This window comes from Scyliorhinus torazame, chromosome 11, assembly GCF_047496885.1.
Source record: "Scyliorhinus torazame isolate Kashiwa2021f chromosome 11, sScyTor2.1, whole genome shotgun sequence".
Classification (NCBI taxonomy): Eukaryota; Metazoa; Chordata; class Chondrichthyes; order Carcharhiniformes; family Scyliorhinidae; genus Scyliorhinus; species Scyliorhinus torazame.
The window spans coordinates 123,214,695-123,237,073 of NC_092717.1; the positions used below are offsets into that span (position 1 = coordinate 123,214,695).

General features: G+C 48.0%; 1 protein-coding gene across 9 annotated transcripts in view; it reads left to right on the plus strand.

Moving 5' to 3' along the window:
* The window catches only part of tox (thymocyte selection-associated high mobility group box), a 449,045-nt gene extending 427,877 nt beyond the window's left edge, over positions 1-21,168 (plus strand). For 7 of the 9 annotated variants that reach the window (XM_072467722.1, XM_072467724.1, XM_072467716.1 and 4 more), the window contains one exon: positions 20,048-21,168. In XM_072467722.1, coding sequence (XP_072323823.1) covers positions 20,048-20,084 — 37 coding nt within the window. In that variant the 3' untranslated portion in view covers positions 20,085-21,168. The remainder of the gene's footprint in view (positions 1-20,047) is intronic. The other 2 variants (XM_072467723.1, XM_072467717.1) reach the window with 1 other exon arrangement.
* The last annotated feature ends 1,211 nt before the right edge of the window (positions 21,169-22,379 follow it).

Genomic DNA, 22,379 nt, shown 5'->3' on the forward strand with positions numbered 1-22,379 from the left:
ACTACACCTGGGGAACAAACCGTGTGCTTCAAAAGCAACAATCCATTAAAGGTGGGAGACGGGCGAACTCCATGATACATTTTGGGGTTCTGAAAACACCTCCCCATAACAAGAACAGTCAAGAATTAGAAAAGATTATTTGGCCCTAGGAACCCATCTCCCTAATAACCCAACAAATCTATTTGCTGCATTTTAAATATTCGTTTACTGTTCTTCATGGCAAACTGTTTTCGAAATGCTTGCAACTCCAGCATTAACAGGTAAACATGAGAAAATCAGCAGAACCAGTCAATTGTCAGAAACCATGGACCTCATAACAGTGAACATTTGACTTGTTTTTTGTTGTGGTGTACACGAGGGGCGGAATTTTCCTATTCCTTTTCAGGGTGTCAGGCTCTGACTGAAACCCAAAGTGCAGCCCTCCAGCCGCACAGCCGATGTTTTAGTCCAGATTTTGAGCCTCTCGGGGGAAAAGAAATCAGCGGCAGTGTTTTATACTGTCACTGTGGCGGGGTGGGGCCTGATAGAGCCAGCGGGAGAAATTGGGGCTTCCTGGCGCCCTGGAGGGAGGTTTTCGCGAGCTCTGGGTCTGCTCACCTTTTAATCCTTTATTTGCCATAGTGCATATTCCATAATTGTCCTTTTTTTTAGGATATATGCCTTGCACTGTGTCCCTGGATGATCCTGATTGGAGTTTAGTGATGAGACGCTGAATTAAATTTTGGAGACTCCTCATTTGACCATGTTGGTCAGAGTTGGCTGGGGTCGGGCCCAGTTTGCAATGGTGTTGTTGGTGGTGCATCGAGCTGTACAGTGTGCATCGAGGTGATGGCTACCATTGAGAATATTGTTCCAGATGAGGCTTCTGGCTCCGTGGTGCAGGTCCTTGGAGCTCACTTTGAAGAACTGTGAGGTATCCTTGGAAAATGGTGGAGGCACAGGAGAGAATCCTTGAATTTGATAAGGAACCTCCCCTGGTAAAGGGTCCACCTTTGATTTGTTGAGATCCTGCTGCATTGTGCGTCACCTATCCTGATGGGTTTGGGAGGTAGGGACTGGACATGAGTGTCCGTGAGCTTGGTCCCTGAAGAGAAGTGGGAGGCAAATTCCCAATTGAGTTTTAAAATTGGCTGCCATGCTTTAGGAATCTTAATCTGGAGGCTGGGTGTATCAGTTTTGATGGAGCACAGAGTATTCAGTCTTCAAGGCCTAAGGTACCACTGGCCATATATTACCCTGCGCTCGATGGTCATCATGAAGGATTGGAGATGACCAATTATGTCGAGTCAGCCCCCTAGGCCGGGCCTGGGTTGAGGATCGTTTGAGTGTAGGGGCGGCGACATGGTGGAAGTGAATGTGCTATGTTCATTGGCATCCTTGAGAGGTCCAAAAGGGTGTTCGATGATCTTGTCATGGCTTTGGCCCTTTTGAACAGCATAGATGGTGTTATTGTCCTGCAGTTCTTCAATAATCCTGGATGTTACTCCCTCATGATTATGTTGTTGAGTATTTGTTGTTGTCTTTTCTCCTGAAAGGGCCTGCGAGATGTGAACACGAGGTGGAGAATCACCTGTTATCCTGTTCTAGCAAAAGCCACATTGAGTTGATAATGTGCAGTGTGGTCTGTGCACAGTTTTACTCTTTTATTTATTAAGAGCAGTAATCCTTGTGGTAATGGGAAGGGAGTGCTTTTTCTCATTTATAATAATAGAATTTACGGTGCAGAAGGAGGCCATTCGGCCCATCGAGTCTGCACCGGCTCTTGGAAAGATCACCCTACCCAAGGTCCACACCTCCACCCTATCCCCACAACCCAGCAACCCCACCCAACACTAAGGCCAATTTTGGACACTAAGGGCAATTTATCATGGCCAATCCACCTAACCTGCACATCTTTGGACTGTGGGAGGAAACCGGAGCACCCGGAGGAAACCCACGCACACACGCAATCTAATGAAGATTAGTGGAGCCACGGCAGGGTAATGGGTGGTTGGTTGGTGTGGAGTTGGGTGGTAGGGTTAGTTAAATCCTCACTGAGATTGAGGATAGCCCCTCAGTTAGAGCTAACCATATTGGATCTTTATTTTATTTTTGTGAAGAAACCATACGTGTTTCCTTCGCTGGCCCGGGCAAATTATGTTTCCTGGGGAGGACTGAGTTCCTTCTGACCTGTCCTTGAGGTGGGAGTATTTTTGGGGGGGGGTCTATTTTCTTTAGAGCTATTAGAATAGGAGGAATTGAGTGGCCACGCATTCCGAGGTGGATTAGTTGATCCTTGACTAATTTGTTGAAGAAAGAGACTGTTTGCTATGCCTTTACCTTGTTGGAGCCCTTCCCTCACATGAGGATAGGTTTGATGGGGGATTAGGCAGCCTCCTCCAAGTGGTCTTATATGTTGGTTTCCTGAGTGTCCTCCCCATTGTGGTTGGGTTTTCTATGTGGAAGATGTGATTTGATTTGATTTGATTTATTGTCACATGTACCGAAGTACAGTGAAAAGTATTTTTCTGCGGCCAAGGGAACGTACACAGTAAGTACATAGTAGACAAAAAGAATAATCAACAGAGAACATTGACAAATGGTACATCGACAAACAGTGACTGGTTACAGTGCATAGTAAGAAATCTTACAACACCAGGTTAAAGTCCAACAGGTTTGTTTCGAATCACTAGCTTTCAGAGCACTGCTCCTTCCTCAGGTGAATGAAGAGGTGGGTTCCAGAAACATTTATTTAGACAAAGTCAAAGATGCAATATGATACGTATCGAAACAAACCTGTTGGGCTTTAACCTGGTGTTGTAAGACTTCTTACTGTGCTCAGCCCAATCCAACACCGGCATCTCCACATCATGATTACAGTGCAGAAGAAAGGGCCAAACAGAGCAAGAGCAGCATAGGGCAGCGTGAATAGTGTTCTTACAAGGAACAGATCAGTCCGAGGGGGAGTCGTTGAGGAGTCTTGTAGCTGTGGGGAAGAAGCTGTTCCTATGTCTGGATGTGCGGGTCTTCAGACTTCTGTACCTTCTGCCTGATGGAAGCGCCTGGAAGAAGGCAATGTCTGGGTGGGAGGGGTCTCTGATAATGCTGTCTGCCTTCCTGAGGCAGGGGAGGTGTATACAGAATCAATGTGAGGGTGGCAAGCTTGTGTTATGCGTTGGGCTGAGTTCACCGCACTCTGCAGTTTCTTGTGATCTTGGACCGAGCAGTTGCCAAAGCAAGCTGTGATGCAGCCGGATAGGAGGCTCTCTATCGCCCAGCTGTCGAAGTTTGTGAGAGTCGATGCAGACATGCCAAATTTCTTTAGCTTCCGTAGGGAGTAGAGACATTATTGGGCTTTCTTGACTGTTGCATCAATGTGAGTGGACCAGGACAGACTGTTGGTGATGGTGACTACCAGGAACCTAAAGCTATCGACCAACGCCACTTCGGAGCCTTTGATGCAGACAGGGGTGTGTGTCGTGCTACGCTTCCTGAAGTCGATGATCAGTTCCTTGGTCTTTCTGACATTTAGAGAGAGGTTGTTTTCGGTACACCATGCAACCAAGTGATTTATCTCCCTTCTGTAGTCTGATTCGCCGTTGTTTGAGATACGGCCCACTGTCTCTATTTGTCTCTATTGAGACAAAGCTGTCATTTCTCTTAATGTTCTTCTTGTGGTGGTGAGCCGTGCCAGTCGGTGGCTAATATTCCTAGGTCAGCTCAAGTGATCTTCCCTTCGGAGCTTTCTTCTTTTTCTCTTCATCTGATTCAGCAGTGTGCTGTCTTAAACCCTGGTCCAGTCTGGTGGTATTGGTCTTTATTGTATTGGAGGAAAGGATTGGTCCCCCCACCCCCCCCCCCCCTGCCCCCCCCCCCCCCCCCCCCCAGCCTTCCCCCATGGGTGCCAATTTATTTGATGACTTGATGATTCTTCTTCTCTTTGGTGATGGAGTCTTCCCGGCTGGGGTTGGCGTAATCTATTTTTTGTCTCAACGGGAATGGTGCGCTACCCTGGTTGTGGTTGATGAGGTGCAGGATCAGATGTGGTGTATGTTTTGGGGTGTGCTGGAGGTCCTGGGCGTACTGATTCTTGTGTGTCAGAATGTGCTGGGCTAGACCAGTTGTGGTTGGCACCCTGTTGTCCCCTTCATTATTTTTTTGTTGGGAGATGTTGGCAGCCCTGATCATAATCCGAACATGTTGCTGCTGGTCCTCTCCATATAAATGAATGAAATGATGTTGGTTCTGTACTGTGCCTGAGACTGGGGTTATGTTGTGTTGTGTGATATGCATGTAATGCCCTTTTAGAACTGGGGTTCTTGTGTATTTTCGTTGAATGTTTCCTTTTTTTTAAAGGGTGGGTATAAAGAATCTGTGATTGGCTCCTGTATGGGTGCAGACGGGTCTGATATCTAAGGAGGGGAGATAGTGGTGTGTCATTACTGCCTCTGGTGCTGCTGGAGATGAGGGAGATGTATGTTGGTGCATGCCCGAACATGGCACAAAAGATTTATCCTGAACTCTCGTAGCAACTCAGTAGCAATTGCTGTGTGGGATGGTGTGAACCATTTTACCAAGTTTTCATGGCCTTATCCTGTTTCTCTCTTGGTCTCTGGTTGGGCTTATAGAGGCATAAAGTTGTGTCTAATGACTGTATTAAGCTCATTATACTGCTGTCCTCCTGTCCCCTCCCTCTATCCATGTCGCTGAGCCTTTTTTTTGGTTTGTTGTGCTGTATTGTTCTTGTGGTTTTGTTGCGTTATTCATCAAAATATAAAAACTTAAATAGCATTCTTTTTTTTAATTGGCACCCTGATCAGCACAGAAAGTAACCCCCCTCCCCCATGGACACGGGAGGCACCCGCATAAGCCTTGGGGCTCTCTCCCTCACTCCCCCCCCCCCCCCCAACCATCAGCATTGGGTCTCCTTGTATCCCTCCCCCTTCCATCCCCCCACTCCCTCCCAAACACCATCAACATTAGGGGTCTCCCCCCCCCCCCCCCCCCCCCCCCCCCCCCCGTCTCCCCCCCACTACAAACATCGGGAGCTCCTCCTCCCGAACAAGCATAACCCCGTCCCCAATGGAGCTGCCCGGGGGTCTGTCCCGGCACTGCCCCGGGCACAGGTTGGCAGCAGTCAATTTATGCCGACTGGCATATCCCTCTTCCCCTAAGGGCTATACTTTGTGCCTCCAGAGGAGCACCTCGACACTAATAAATGTTTTTCCAAACCTGTTGTAAATATTTGTTGCGAGGTATGAATATTCAGTGAGGGGGGATCGCGTGGCTGGGTCTGAGTAAGGATATTAAAATCTATTTAAGTGAGGTTCCCGCCATTTCTGGGCCTGAATCGCATTACATCGTCAGCGAGAGGTGTGGAAAATTGGTGCCGCCACCGAGAATCATTTTTCCCGATTCTCTTGGGATTATCTGCCCACATCGCCCTTCCTTCTGACGGTTAATGCGAGCTGTAAAGCGCCCTGCTAGATTTACAAATGGACCAAAGGCATTTTGTTATGTAATTACACAGTTTGATACATTAAAATAGCTTGAAACAGCTTGTTAGTCATTTAAATCCTTAAAACTTTAACATTATAAGCAGTCAGTTTGGCTAATGATGGCCAGAAACACTCTGCAATGTCTCAAAAAAGCACTGAATAGGATATTGTTCTGAAGCCACAGAACTTCATTGTCCAGCATCTAGATGAAGCAGCAAATCAGATTGCAGACTTGCTTGGGGGAGGCATGTTTCAACCTCAAAGAGGACACTGCACAGTGAAATTGCAGTAAAAAAATGCCAATACTGATAAAGAATTCAGAAGTAGACTTGCTTGTCTGAAGCAAAAGCTTATGGTTTCTGTTTTGTTATGATACCTGAACAGCAATGTCGAAGTAATTGATTTTTTTTTTTCAGATGACATAAATCTTGGAAGTATAGTGAACTCTCAGGAGGAAAGTGATAGACTTCAAGAGAACATAGACAGGCTGGTGGAATTGACGGACACGTGGCATTTGAAATTTAATGCAGAAATGTGTGAAGTGATACATTTGATCGGAAGAAAGAGGAGAAATAGTATAAAATAAAGTCTACAATTCTAAAAGGGGTGCAGAAACCGAGCAATCTGGGGGTATATATGCACAAATCACAGACAGTATAGATTGGCAAAGTGGTTAAAGAGACATAAGTGTTCCTGGGATTTATAAACAGAGACATAGAGTACAACTGCAAGGAAGTTATGATAAACTTCAATAAAAACACAGGTTTAGCCTCAACTGGAGTATTATGTCCAACTACGGGCACTGCACTTTGGGAAGGATGTGAAAGCTTTAGGGTGGGTGCAGAAAAGATTTCTGCGACTGGTTCAGGGATGAGGGACTTTAAATATGTGGATAGATTGGAGAAGTTAGGGATGTTTTCCTTAGGGAAGAGACGGTTCAGAGGAGATTTGATAGAGGTGTTCAAAATCGTGAGGTGTCTACACAGGGTAGTTAAAGTGAAACTGTTCAAGATCCAGAGAAAACAGATTTAAGGTGGCTGCAAAAGAACCAACGGTGAGATGAGGAATATCACTTTTTACGTAGCCAATTGATAGGACCTGGAATGCATTGCCTGAGAGTGTGGTGGAAGCAGATTCAACCGTGGCTTTTGAATGAAATTTGCATAAGAACCTGAAGAAGAAAACGAATTGCAGAGTTACAGGGAAAGGACAGGAGGTTTAGGGGTAACTGAGTTCCTCTTGCACAGAGCCAATACTGACACAGCTCCTCCAGTGCTATAACCATTCTAGGATGCTAGATAGTCCATGGGCAGGATTCTCTGAAAATGGCGCTATGTCCGCACGCCGGCGGAAAAACAGGTGCCAACCACTCCGGCGTCAACAGCCCCCGAAAGTGAGGAATTCTCCAATTTTTGGGGGGCTAGGTTCCCGCCGGAGTGGTTGGCGCTGCTCCAGCCACCGCCGAAGGGCCGGCGTGATCTCGTGCATTCGCGGACCGGCCGGTGTATTTCCGCGCATGCACGGTTGTTTTCTTCTCTGCGCCGGCCCCCGGGCAATTTGGCAGAACCCTACAGGGGCCCGGCGTGGAGGAAAGAAGACCCCCACGGAACCAGCCCACCCGCAGGACCGTTGGCCCCGATCGCGGGCCAGGCAACCGTGGGGGCCCCCCTGGGGTCGGATCCCCCGCACCCCCCCCCCAGGACTGCCACAGTACACTTACCTGCCAGGCCCCGCCGTGCGTGAGGTGAGTTATTCACGCCGGCGGGACTGGGCAAAACTGAACGGCCACTCGCCCATCGGGGCCCAGAGAATCGCCGGAGGGGGGCCGCTGTCAACGGCCCCGACTGGCATGGCGGGAAAATGGTGCCGGAGAATAGGGCAGCCGGCGTCGGGGCGGCGGGGCGGGATTCGCACCTCCCCCCGGGATTCTCCGACCCTGCACAGGGTCAGAGAATCCCAGCCCATATGTTCCATCGTTGGGTAGATTAATTTGCCACTTTTATTGTTTCTTGGGTTGTACAGTTATTGTGAAGATTAGGAAGTACATGACCAAGGTAGTCTTGATGTTATTTGTTAGCCATTGCAACTGTTGATAATTTGGCCTATCCCTCCAAAAGGCATGCCCTTATCCTAGCAACAGAAAGAGCTTAAACCTGTCATTGTTCACCACCCCTCTCCACCCCACCCCCGCACCACCCACACACACACACACACACACACACCACTAAGCTTAAACAGAGAAAATGACTGTTTAGCTTAAATCAAACACGTTCAAGCCTGCACGTCATCGACACTATTAGGATTTCTTAAACCGATTTTACTCTAAGAAAGCAACCAAGGATGATTCTTGGTCAGAAATCAATCAGGAGAAAGGTAAAACTAATTTAAGTACGAGATATTGGCCTAAAGAATAGCATGGGCCAGTGGGGTTTTATTTTTACTCCCTTATAACGAGCGAAATTCTCCATCCCGCCGCGCCACATTTCTGCCCCGACCGGCCGGCGGGAGTCTCCGTAACACCGGCCGGTCAATGGGGTTTCCCATTGTGGGCAGCCCCACGCCGTCGGGAAACCCCCGGGCGCCGGCAAAACGGAGACTCCCGCCGGCGGAGAATGACGCCCCACATTCGCACATGAGATGTGGACATCACTGGCTAGGCCAGCATTAATTGTCTATCTCTATTTGCCCTTGAGAAAGCGATGGCGAGCCGCCTTCTTGAACAGCAGCAGTCCATGTGGTGTACGAACACCCGTGTTGTTAGAGAGTCCCTGGAATTTGACCCAGTGACAGGGAAGGAATGGTGATATATTTCCCATGCATTTGCTGCCCTTGTCCTTCTAGGTGGTAGAAGTCACAGATTTGGAATATGCTGTCAAATGTGCGGACAGAGATCAGGGGCGTCATTCTCCGACCCCCCGCCGGGTCGGAGAATGGCCGTTGGCCGCCGTGAATCCCGCCCCCGCCCCCGCCGAAGTCTCCGGTACCGGAGATTGGGCGGGGGCGGGAATCGGGCCGCGCCGGTTGGCGGGACCCCCCGTTCAATTCTCCGGCCCGGATGGGCCGAAGTCCCGCCCAGAAATTGCCTGTCCCGCCAACGTAAATCAAACCTGGTATTTACCGGCGGGACCAGGCGGCGTGGGCGAGCTCTGGGGTCCTGGGGGGGCGCGGGGCGATCTGACCCCGGGGGGTGCCCCCACGGTGGCCTGGCCCGCGATCCGGGCCCACCGATCCGCGGGCGGGCCTGTGCCGTGGGGGCACTCTTTCCCTTCCGCCTCCGCCACGGCCTCCACCATGGCGGAGGCGGAAGAGACTCTCCCCACTGCGCATGCGCGGGAAACATTCAGCGGCCGCTGACGCCCCCGCGCATGCGCCGGGAAACTGTCAGCGGCCGCTGACGCTCCCGTGCATGCGCCGCATTTCCGCGCCAGCTGGCGGGGCAACAAACGCCATTTCCGCCAGCTGGCGGGGCGGAAGTCCCTCTGGCGTCGGCCTAGCCCCTCAATGTTGGGGCTAGGCCGCCAAAGATGCGGAGCATTCCGCACCTTTGGGCCGGCGCGATGCCCGTCTGATTGGCGCCGTCTTTGGCGCCAGTCGGCGGACATCGCGCCGTTGGGGGAGAATTTCGCCCCAGGAGTCATTTCTTCACACAAGGAGTGGTGAGCATGTGGAATTCATTGGCACAGGAAGTAGTTGATGCTAAAATGTTGAATATATTCAAGAGGCGGCTGGGTATAGCACTTGGGGAGAATGGGATCTAAGGCTATGGGGAGAAAGCAGGATTAGGCTATTGGATGATCAACCATGATCATGATGAATGGTAGAGCAGGCTCGAAGGGCCAAAAGGCCTCCTCCCGCTCCTATCTTCTATGTATCTATGTCAATGAACCTTGGTGAGTTCCTGCAGTACCTCTTATAGATGGTACACGTTGCTGCCACTGTGCATCAGTGGTGGAGGGTGTAAATGTTTAAGATGGTGGATTGGGTGTCAATCAAGCGGACTGCTTTGTCCTGGATAGTGTTGAGCTTTTTAAATGTTGTTGGGGAGTATTCCATCACACGCCTGACTTCTGCTTTGTACATGTTAGACAGGCTTTGGGGAACCAGGAGGTGAGTTATTCTCTGCAAAATTCCCAGCCTCTGATCTGCTCTACATACAGATTGACACAGTTGGTAGCACTTTTGAGTAAGTAGTTTGTGGGTTTAAGTTCATATTAGAACTTTAGCCTATAATCTCCAGTTCAGAATTGAGTGGGTGTTGCATTACTTGGGTTGTTATATATCAGGTGAACTGCAGATCAAAGAGATAAGTTGTAGGTGGAAGTTTCACCATCACTACTAAAGTCATTGGAAAATTTAAACTGGTTAAGAAATGAAAAGACGAAGTTGCAGCCATTCAGGATTCTGTGACACTTGAAACAGATTGTGCTTGAAGGGGTGGTTACATGAGTTGTTTGGTAGTTGGTGCCCTCCCTCCAATGCTCATCTTTGCCACTGCATGTTCCAACAAACTCTTACACTGTATTTGATGCCTTCCCAGGGGAGCTTTCTTCGTTTTGGTTGGTACCAAGCCAGGAACTCCCATGAGCCAGTGGGATGTTTGACCTCATCAGGGATTTAATGAGGAAATCCCGAAAGCGTTTCTGTTGTCCTCGTGGGAGTCTCCTCTTGTGACCATGTTCCAAGTATGTTAGTTGCTTTGAGAGTCTGGTACAGGCATATTAGCTACATGCCGCACAAATTACTCGTCCTGCCCATTGGAACTGGTTTTAAGTGATGAGCACCCAGATGCTGAGCAAGTTGGCTTGGGAGAGGATGCGACTTTTAGACCATCTTTCTTGCCACTGGAATTTGAAGATTTCAGTGATAGGAACAGGATAGTGTACGAGATGGTGTCAGTTTGACTCAGTGGTGTAAGTTTGACTCAGTGGTAGTACTGTTATCTCTGAGTCAGATCACATTGGATTTGAGCTTCATTCGCACCTATAAGCAATGGAGGCTTCAGCGCAATATTGTGAAAGCATTACATTGTCAGAAATACTGAACCAATGTCTTGCCTGCTTGTTCAGTGGCTATAAAAGATGCCCTGGGGCTATTCAAACAAGGGCCAGGATTTAATCTGCGCAACAAAGTTCTCAACCACTGGTTGGGTCGACTTCTCCCGCAGGCCCAAAACTATTACATTATAATCAGGCACTCTCCGGGGCATCAACAGACTTCCCAGTCAATTAAGCTCCCATTAGGGTCGAAATACCACCCTTGAAAGTTGTTGACCAATCAGAGGCCGGTGGTTCTCCAGTACCGGCAGCACCAGTGGGTACAATGGCCAGTGCCAGTACTACAGTGGGGATTTAGTTCCCACAGGATAACCAATGGATCCCCAGATAGAAATGAGTATGGATGTGATGGGGATTGTAGGGAGGGAGTTGTCAGTAAAGGGTTGGTTGGGGTCGTCAGCAAAGACGGGGTGTGAATTCCTGCGTGGGCCCCCCCTTAATGTTGCCATGCTGTCTCTCATTCAGAGTGCCAAACCACATCCAAACACACCTTTAAATGAGCAGTAAATTCTGCCTGAGTATCATAGAACCATAGAATCGCTACAGTGCAGAAGGACACCATTCAGTCCATCGGGTCTGCACTGACCCTCTGAAAGAGCACCCTAACAGGCTTCCACCCTAACTCTGCAACCCCGTAGCCACACTTAACACACATCCCTGGACACTAAGGGAAATTTTACATGGCAAATCCACTTAACCTGCACATCTTTGGACTGTGGGAAGAAACTAGAGCACCTGGAGGAAACCCACGCAGACACGGGGAGAATGTGCAAACTCCAAGCAGGCAGTTACCCAAGGCCGGAATTGAACTCGGGTCTCTAGTGCTGTGAGGCAGCAGTGCTAACCACTATGCCACCGTGCTGCCTTCATCCCTCAGATGCCACCAGCACCAAAATTGATCATCCAATTATTTATGTTATTCTTTGGGTCATTTTGGGATATTGCCGTGCACTGATTAATTGCTGAATTTGCCCACAAAATAACAGTAACTGCATTTTAAAAAAGGAAGTGATTAATTGGCAAGTCGTTTGTTTGCAACAGTACTCAGACAAAGTAACAAAGCCAAGGGTGTATTTTTAGGAGGAGGTGTTAGAAGCAGTCTTCCCAATGAACTACAAGCTGCAAAACAATATTTTAATGAACAGACAAGCAAAAAGAAGCTGATCAGTGCTTTGGACTGATAGGATGTGAAACTTCAGCTTTAAAGATGCAATAGTATTCCTGGGTACTCTTTAGGTTCCTAAGCCTGCTATCCATGGCGGCTGCTCTCTTGTACTTAAGCTGTCTTAGGTAAGTGAATCTGTTGTCAAAGAAAGGGGCTGAACTTTTCATATCGAGCGCACAGGACAATGGTTCAGCATTTTTGACAATGCAGTGCTTCCCGAGTATTTTATTTTATTACCTACACCAAATGGTCTGCAGCAAGAACGGCTCACTACCACTTAGTCAAGGACAATTACGGATAAACAACAAATGCTGGCCTGGCCAATGTCACTTACGTCCAAAGGAAGAATATAAAATATTGTGATGAAAACCATTGGGCGAGATTCTCTGCCTTCCCCATGGCATGATTCTCTATGCCGAGAGGCAGATCACTGTTGGCGTGCGGCGGGATCTTCTGGTCCCAACTCTGTCAATGGGATTGCCCATTGAATCCACCCCATGCCACCGGGAAACCCTCAGCTGGGTGCTCCGGCGGTGGGGCCAGAGATCCTGCCGGTGTGACCAGTCGAAAGACCTCGCTCATTGTGCTGTTGCATCCGTTATTATGCACACAAATAGAGCTCAAAACCTGAGTGATCTGACTCAGATGAAAATGCTCCCACTGCAAATTCTTGGGGGTTCATTCTGTGAGCATAAACCAAGTGGAGTGGATCTAGAGTCATAGCGGTCTACAGCACAGAAAAGGCCTTTTGGCCCATCGCGTCTGTGCTGGTCAAAACCAAGCATCTAAGTATTCTAATCCCATTTTCCAGCACTTAGCCCATAGCCTTGTATGCCTTGGCATCACAGGTGCACATCAAAATGATGTGGGTCTCTGCCTCTACCATCCTTTCAGGCAGCGAATTCCAGACTCGCACCACCCTTGGGATGGAAAGGATTTTCCTCACACCCACATAACCCTCTTGCCCCTTACCTTAAATCTATGCCCCCTGGTCATTGACCCCTCCACCAAGGGGAAAAGTCTCTTCCTGTCTGCTCTATCTAAACCCCTTGTAAGTTTATACTTCTTAATCATGTCCCCCCTCAGTATCCTCTGCTCCAAGGAAACCAACCGCAGTCTATCCAATCTGTCTTCATAATTAAAGCTTTCCAGCCCAGGAAACATCCTGGTGAATCTCCTCTGCATCTGCTGACGATTAATTTTCCGCGAAGAAGTCGACGAACGGTTGCCACCTCCGGGCGAATCCGAACAGTGACCCTCTCAAGGCGAACTTGATTTTCTCCAAACAGAGAAAGCTAGCCATGTCCGATGGCCAGGTCTCCGACTTCGGGGGCTTTGAGTCCCTCCAAGCTAATAGTATCCGTCTCCGGGCTACCAGGGAAGCAAATGCCAGAACGTCTGCCTTTTTCTCCTGGATTCCCGGGTCTTCCGACACCCCGAAAATCGCCACCTCTGGACTCAGAGCCTCTCTTGTTTTTAACACCGTGGACATGACGTCCACAAACCCCTGCCAAAATCCCCTGAGCTTCGGACGTGCCCAGAACATGTGGACATGGTTTGCTGGCCCTCCCGCACACTTTGCACACCTGTCCTCTACCCCAAAGAATCTGCTCATCCGGGCCACTGTCATGTGAGCCCAGTGAACGACCTTAAATTGTATCTGGCTGTGCCTGGCGCATGTTGTGGACGCGTTGACTCTACTCAACGCGTTCGCCCATAGACCATCTTCTATCTCTTCTCTCAGCTCCTCCTCCCACTTGCGCTTCAGCTCCTCGGTTTGCACCTCCTCTGACCCCATAAGTTCCTTGTAAATGTCCGAGACGCTCCCTTCTCTTACTCACCCTCTGGAAACTACCCTGCCCTGAATCCCCCTTAGTGGTAGGAACGGGAAGGTTGACACCTGTTTACATAAGAAGTCCCGCACCTGCAGATACCTGAATTTGTTTCCCCTCACCAACCCAAACTTCACCTCCAGCGCCCTCATACTCGGAAAGCTCCCCTTTATCAACATATCCTCCATCCTCTCAATCCCTGCTCTCCGCCATATCTGGAACCCCCCATCTATACTTCCCAGGGCAAACTGGTGATTATTACAGATTGGGGACCAGGCCGATGCTCCTTCTGCTCCCACATGTCTCCTCCATTGCCCTCAGACTCTCAGGGCCGCCACCATACCGTGCCGGTGAGAACGGCAGAGGCGCAGTTACCAATGCCCCCAAACTGGTGCCCTTGCATGAAGCCACCTCCATACGCTCCCATGCCGACCCCTACCCCACTTCCTGATCATGGCTATTTAGTAATAGTTACTAAAATTTGGCAGCGCAAGCCCGCCCTCTCCCCGACTCCGCTCAAGCATTACCTTCCTTACCCGCGGGGTCTTCCCCCACATACAAATCCACTTTGTTGACTCGTTTAAAAAAGGACCGCGGAATAAAGATGGAGAGACATTGAAACACGAACAGGAATCTCGGGATGAAGGTCATCTTCACCGTCTGCACCCTCCCAGCTAATGACAACAGGAGCGCGTCCCATCTCCGAAAATCGTCCTTAATTTGGTCTACTAGCCGGGCCAGATTTAATTTAATCAGCCGGTCCCATTCCCGCGCCACTTGAATGCTTAGGTACCTAAAGCTTCCCCCTACTAATCTAAACGGCAGCTCCCCCAATTGCCTCTCCTGTCCCCTCGGCTGGATCGCAAACATCTCACTTTTCCTCATATTTAGCTTATACCCCCGAAAACCGGCCAAATTCCCCTAGAATCCTCATGATTTCTTCCATCCCCTCTGATGGGTCCGATACATACAGAAGCAGGCCGTCTGCATAGAGCGAGACTCTGTGCTCCACCCCGCTTCAGAATCAGCGAAATCGTGGCCTGTGACATCGTCGGGGGCAGCACCCCTCTTTCCCTTGCCTTATTGAACATCCTCATCAACACTGGCCCCAATATCCCAGAGAACTTTTTATAGAACTCCACTGGGTACCCGTCCGGCCCCAGGGCTTTAACCGCCTGCATGGCCTTCAGACCCTCCACTATCTCTTCTAACCCAATCGGGGCCCCCAGCCCTTCTACCAGCTCCCCGTCCACCTTTGGGAAATTCAGCCCCTTCAAGAAGTGCCTCATCCCCTCCGGCCCCGTAGGGGGTTCTGACCTATGCAACCTATACAGACCTATAAACGCCTTATTCACCCCAGCTGAATCTCCAACCAGGTTCCCATCTCTGCCATTTACTTTCCCTATCTCCCTGGCTGCCTCCCTCTTTCTAAGCTGCTGTGCAAGCATTCTGCTGGCCTTCTCTTCATACTCATAGATCGCCCCCCCCCTCGCCTTTCTCAGCTGCTCCACCGCCCTCGCTGTGGTTAACAAGCCGAACTCCGCCTGTAGCCTCTGCCGTTCCCTTAAAAGCCCTACCTCTGGGGTCTCCGCATCCCTCCTATCGATCTGCAGTATCTCCTTAAACAGTCGGTCCGTCTCTGCCCTGTCTACCTTCTCCCTATGGGCCCGTATCGAGATCAGCTCCACTCTAACCACCGCCTTCAGTGCTTCCCAGACCACCGCTGCTGAAATTTCCCCCGTGTCGTTGACCTGCAGGTAGTTCTGAATACATTTCCTCAGCTGCTCGCACACCCCTTCATCTGCCAAAAGTCCCACATCTAACCTCCAGTGCAGGCGCTGGTTACTGTCTTTACTAACCTGCAGGTCAACCCAGTGCGGAGCATGGTCTGAGATTGTGATCGCCGAGTACCCTGTGTCTACCACCCCTGCCAATAAGGCCCTGCTCAAAATAAAGAAATCGATCCGGGAGTACACTTTATGCACGTGTGAGTAGAAGGAGAACTTCCCCCCCCCCCCCCCCATCTGCTCCATGAACCCTTTTAGTTCCTTTGCCATTGCTGGCATCCTGCCCGTTTTCGAGCTTGACCGGTCCAAGCCAGGGTCAATAACTGTGTTGAAGTCCCCTCCCATGACCAACCTGTGCAAGTCCAGATCCGGTATCTTCCCCAGCATCTTCTTTGCAAACTCCACATCATCCCAATTTGGCGCATTAACATTTACTAATACCACCTGCACCCGCTCCAGTTTCCCACTGACCATAATGTACCGACCTCCCACATCCGAAACTATTCTACCCGCTTCAAACACCACCCACTTATTGATCAGGATCGCGACCCCTCTAGTCTTTGAATCCAGCCCCGAGCGAAAGACCTGACTGACCCAGCCTTTCCTCAATCTAACCTGGTCAGTTACTCTGAGGTGCATCTCCTGCAACATTACCACGTCTGCCTTCAGTCCCCTAAGATGCACGAACACACATGCCCTCTTGACCGACCCATTTAACCCTTGAACATTCCAGGTGATCAGCCTAGTTGGGGGGCTCATTGCCCCCCCCCCCTTAGTAACAACACTCTGTAACCCAACCCCTTTGATAAACCGAACATATACACCTTCCCCCACTGTGCTTCCGTGAGCTAGCCCGCCCAGCTAGCTTGGTGGTCCCCATCCCTGGCGCCGGATAGTCTCCCACCTATTGTTTCCCCCCCCCCCCCCCCCCCCCCGCTCATACAAACATACTCCAACATCAAACAATCCCCACACAATTGCCTGACAGAAAAACACCAAGTTCTAAACAAGCACACCTCCATCCCCCAACAGTGCAAATGAAAACCTTAACTCATTCAGCTCTGCCACTGGTCTCAAATCAATACAGAAGGCATTACAAACAGCTTCCACAAAACGAAGAACGGGAAACTTTTATTTTAAAAAACAGAGAAACAAAAAGAAAAAAAAAACATGAACGCTGCAGCCAAGTTCAAAAGTTCTCAGTCCACCACCAGTCCTTCCCTTTTCACGAAGTCCAGCGCGTCCTCAGGCGACTCAAAATAAAAGTGCTGTTCCTCCTACGTGACTCAGGGACAGATCGGGTACAACAGTCCGAACTTCACCTTTTTCTTAAAAAGGATCGATCTAATTTGGTTGAAGCCTGCTCCTGGCCACCTCCACACTCAGGTCTTGGTAGACCCGCAGGATACTATTGTCCCACTTACAGCTCCATGTTTGCTTGGCCCACTGTAGAATGAGCTCCTTATCCAAGTACCTGTGGAATCTCACCACCATTGCCCTCGGGGGGTTTCCCGTTCGCGGCTTCCTCGTGAGTGCTTTGTGAGTCCTGTCCACCTCCAAGTGTCGGGAGAATACCCCATCCCCCAGCAGCTTCTCAAACATATCTGCGATGTATGTCCCAGCGTCTGCTCCTTCGGACCCCTCCGGGAGCCCAACGATTCTCAAGTTCTGCCAGCGGACCTATCCTCTAGACCCATACCTTCTCCAGGAGCTTCTTCTGCTGGTCTCTCAGCATTCCCACCTCCAACTCCACCGCAGTTTGATGTTCCTCCTGCTCAGCCAGGGCCTTCTCCACCTTCTGGATCGCCCGATCTTGGGCGTTCAATCAAAGCTCCAGCCGCTCAATTGACTCTTTTATTGGGTCCAAGCAGTCCCATTTCTGCTTAGCAAAGCCTTCCTGAATAACTTGCATCAGCTGCTCCATTGACCGCTGGGTCGACAAACCAGTCCAGTCCTCCGCCATGCTGTCTCCCGCTGCAGCTTCAGCCCAGCCTTCTCTGTCTTTCTGTTTCTGCCTTCACGAGCACTTCTAGTCCTTCTCTCCATGCACCGATGTGGGAATTCAGTACACAATTGCCTCTGTCTTCAGTTTTATAGTTCAAGTCCGGTAGAAAATCAGGGGAAAAGGTCCAAAGGCCCGACCAGAGCGGGAGTCACCAAGTGTGCGACTTACTCCTTCGTAGCCGTCACCGGAAGTCCACCATATGCATTCTTAACAACTGTGTCCACCTGCTCTGCTACCTGAAGGGGCCAGTATACATGCACACCAAGGTCACTCTGATCCTCAGTGCTTCCCACGGTCCTGCCATTTATCCTGTATTTTCCTTGCCTTGTTTGTCAGTAACCCTCTGCATAGGCTCTCTCCCAGATTCTGATGGTAGGGTCATCTGCATAGGTAGGTCAGGCCACCAATATCTGAAAGAGGGCTTAGGGGTGACTGTGGTTCAAACATGTTTAACCTTGTTAACTGGGACAATGCCCTTGGGCGCACAAATGGATTGAAGAATATAATAAATGTAATCATATTTTGCTCACATCAAAGCCAGTCTGAGTAAAGAAAGATAACAGTACCCCCCATTGTTGATCGTCTTACTCAACTGAAGGTATGTGGCCTTTAGAAGGCCTCTCAAAGACTTATTTTGTAGCTAAAGATGTAAAGAAGCAAAGGGAAGAGTTTCTGGGGCATTGCATGGAAACTGTCTCAGACACACCCCTATGACCTATCACAGAAGATCTGGGCTGGAATTCTCCAGTCGTCAGGATTCACTTTTCCTGCTGGCAGCACCCCCAGGCAGCGGGTTTCCCGATGGCTTGGTGTGGTTTCAATGGAAAATCCCATTGACAAGCGGCGGGAAGATAGAATCCCGCTGCCAGCGGACACGCACGGCCTAGAAATACACAGCTGGGGGACTGGAGAATCCCACCCTTGGCCACTGCTGTCTGTGATTGGAATTTAAAAGATCAAGGGCTGGACTATCCGGCCCCCAGCATGTTGATTATTAGGATTTGAGGCACTAATCTCCTGATTCTACTGATAAATTGTTGATTATTTTCCTTCCTCCTTTGCCTTACATCTGTCCACTATTAATTTGTAAAGGAACCAAAGGGGGCTTGACAGAAACTTTTACACAGCCGGTGATTAGGATCTTTTAATGCATTGCCTGAGAGGGGCATGGAAGCAAATTCAATTCTGGCTTTGAAAGGGAATTAGATGAAGGTAAAATATTGCAGGGCTAAAGGAAAAAGGTGGGGGAGTGAGACTAGTTGGATTGATCTTGCGGGGAGCCAGTATGGACTCCATGGGCTGAATAGCCTCTGTGTTTCCCAAAACCTCAACACATATGACAAACAAACAAACCGTTGGTGCTATCCCTAACGTATCCCTGTCCCAAGATTGACAATGACTGTTCTCTTCCTATTTGAATTTGGTATGTGCCAAACCTCTGCTTCCTGCTCTCTGGACACATTTGTTTTCTCATTCTCATCCCTTCCTACCTCACATTGCTACATTATGTTGTTATTAACTCTATACCCTTATCCTACACAGAAATAATGAGAGGACACAGAGGAAAATACTGAGCGCTGATAAAGCAGAGGAAGATACTGAGACGATATTTCAGCACTTGCCCAGTATTGTAGCCTGTGGAATCTGATGTTTACTGCACACTTGGTGCATCCACCACTTGTGCCTTGTGCCCAAACAATATGCAAAATGGCAAATTCATTATTTCCCTGACTACAATGCAGATTAGAAGGCTGCCCTATAATATGACTTGTGCCCATTTCAAACAGATGTGTTGGAGAGATCCACAGTGACAAAATAAGAATGAGTGGCCCATTCCTTTTCCGACTATCTATTTCTGTTCATGTAAATCCTGAAGTAAAAATTTTGTCCTGTAACATTTTAGACTTTTTAACTACAAGAAATCTGTATTAATTTATGTTATTAATTTGTTACGTGGTATTATTTTGATGTAATGTCAAATTTAGCCTAAAAGCTTCTAACTCCTTAAAATACACATGCCATTTAGAATGTTAAATTAGGTTCCTGGGTGAACCCGCATGTACAAGAGCCATAGCTCTTTGTTTGTTTACCTTTGCACATCGCAGTAGTTTTGGGACAATGGACAGGAAATGGTCTCTTGTCAAAATCTGGCGCAAAGTAGACAGTGCACCTGTGATGCATGCCCAAAGATGAAGACCCAATGCTTGCTTAAAATTGGGCCTTTGCCCTTATTTGCATATTACCATTGAGCAATGGGTATCAATTGACTGTTCTGATGCAGCTTGTTGATTGAGCTTGTGGATAATTTGACATGTTTCACCAAGGTTTTGTTGAATATAGCATTGTGGTGCTAAAGCTGGTTTGGCTCTTGATTAGCGTGATCGGGAAAGCTGACGCCTGTTTTTGGCAGGTGACTTCGCACTCAGAAATTGCCAGCTACCAAACATGAGATTATTTGTTCCCAATTTCTATTTTCAGTATAATCAATGGTGATGCACAGTTAATTACCAAGAATTGGCCATGTCAGTATGTATTTTTATTTTAAAAGAATTAATAATATTCAAACTACAACCATGCAACAACTGCCCTTTTCCCCCGTAATAAATCTGCTAATATTGATACATATTGTGTTTGATGTTGGTGCCAGTTTGAGTAAACTAGTTAGCTTTTAATTTTATGCTTCCATTTATTTCGTACAAAAAATAACATTTATTTTTGTTTCGATAGCAGCTTGCAGAGGGATAAAGCACTTTATCTCACCTGAGGATACGATCTTCTTTCCTATGATGACTGCAGGGAAGTCTTCAAACACAGATTGCATCAAGGCAGTCTGTGTCCTTTTAGAAAACAAGTCGCTGAGCACTTAGATCTTTAAGCTTGCACTTAAACTTGTGGGATTGCCCAATTTATGAGACATTATTTTTTCTTCTTTCCATCGAAGATTATTATTGGACACATGTCCCTCTTCATTTCTGGAAGGAAACCTGGATCATTTTGCTTACTGTTGGTTTTGCTGTGGAGTGCTGCTGTAGTGAACCGCCTTAGCAATTTTATGTCTTTCTAGGGATATAATCCTAGATCTTCCATCAGTTGTTGATAGTTAACCAGTGAAAACATTTACTGATGGATGTAGCACTCATAGCAAGTTTGTAAATAGGGTCTGTGTTGCACTCTCTTAGAGTATAAAATGATAAAAGGGTTTCCTAGCTAAAACATAACTTTATACTGGATCTGTCCAGTGAGATTATATCATTTAAATGGGACCAGATTGGCAAGATTAGTATTTTTTTGCTTAATTTGTAAGAAAATGGTTTCATAGTTATATATTTGCAAAATTGCTTCCAACAGTTTTATTAAGCAATCCCAAATTGTCTCATAGAATAGCATGAACAGTTTTTAAGTGTTAAAAAACAAAACACATTTATTTTGTACTACATAGATGTTTTTGTATCTTCTATGGTGTAATGGTTAGTAATTATGTCATTCTATACTTTTGTGTAAAAAAAAACTGCCAAATGCTTCTCTGGTGTTTATTAGATGCAGCAACTGATTGGAGATGGCTAAGTTATAACCTTGACATATGGCTATATATAATTGTTTCTTCACACTGTATGTCTATATTTAATCTTTTTTTAATGGAAACTGTTGCGCCTATTTATGAAATAATAAATAGAGGTGTTTGTAAGTAATTTTGTAAGCATTGAAAAATATTTCGGGTGCCATTTAACTTTGCTGGCACAACCAGTCTCAAATTGTGTGATTACGCTTACTATTTTGATTTAGTTTCTTCAGTAATAATAAAAACGAAACCCAAATTTGGATTTCTTCTTTGCAGAAAAAATATCAAAGGCTTCCAGTATTTATTTACATGTTGTTCTTCTGAAAATATATTCACTGTTTATTTTGCACATGCTAAGTATTAATTGCAAAATTTGGCTCCTTGACATCAGCAGTTTTGGTGCCATAGGGGGAAAATGGAGTCAGTACTATATTGTTGAGGGCATTAATGCAGAGGTAAATTCAGGTACTGAAAACACACAGAGCAGGCACTTTGAGACCTCAGTCAGTGTCCAACACTGAACCGACACTTGGGGCGTGATTCAGCAACCGCATTCTGCCCAGTACGGATCCAGGTGCGCTGGGTGAATAGTGGGAGAGGGCAAAATCAGGATTTGCGCCAGAAGCAAACCATTTTGCCATTCACCCGATCCACTCCTGATGGCGAGTTCCGGATCACACCTACAAATGGGGCAAATATCATTAATTATCATTTGCATTCATGTCAATCTCATTAACGAGATTCAAGTCAAATACAGTGGTCTCCTGGGAATTACCTGACTCCCCAGTGGGAAATCACAAAGGCGTTGTTTCGTACTCCTTTTCAAAAATGTGAAGTTTGCGCAAAGATGTGCTGGTAGGTGAGTTGGACATTCTGAATTCTCCCTCTGTGTAACCGAACAGGTGCCGGAATGTGGCGACTAGGGGCGTTACACAGTAATTTCATTGCTGTGTTAATGTAAGCCTACTTGTGACAATCAAGATTATTATTATTATAGAAGCCTGTCCACTGATGTCACCCACCGAGGTGTCTCTCTGCGCTGATGGAAATTGGGGGTGACAGCTGTGATGCCTCACTGGTGGTCTCCTTGGAGCTCCCCTCCGAGATGGGCTCTTGGGTGATGAGGTGGGGGGGGGGGGGGGGAAACAACTACAGATGGCCTGGCCTCATCAGATGGGGCAGCACAGTGGTTAGCACAAATGCTTCACAGCTCCAGGGTCCCAGGTTCGATTCCCGGCTTGGGTCACTGTCTGTGTGGAGTCTTCCACGTTCTCCCTGTGTCTGCGTGGGGTTTCCTCCGGGTGCTCCGGTTTCCTCCCACAGTCCAAAGATTTGCAGGTTAGGTGGATTGGCCATGCTAAATTGCCCTTAGTGTTAGGTGGGGTTACTGGGTTATGGGGATAGGGTGGAGGTGTGGGCTTGGGTAGGGTGTTCTTTCCAAGAGCTGGTGCAGACTCGATGGGCTGAATAGCCTCCTTCTGCTCTGTAAATTCTATGAAA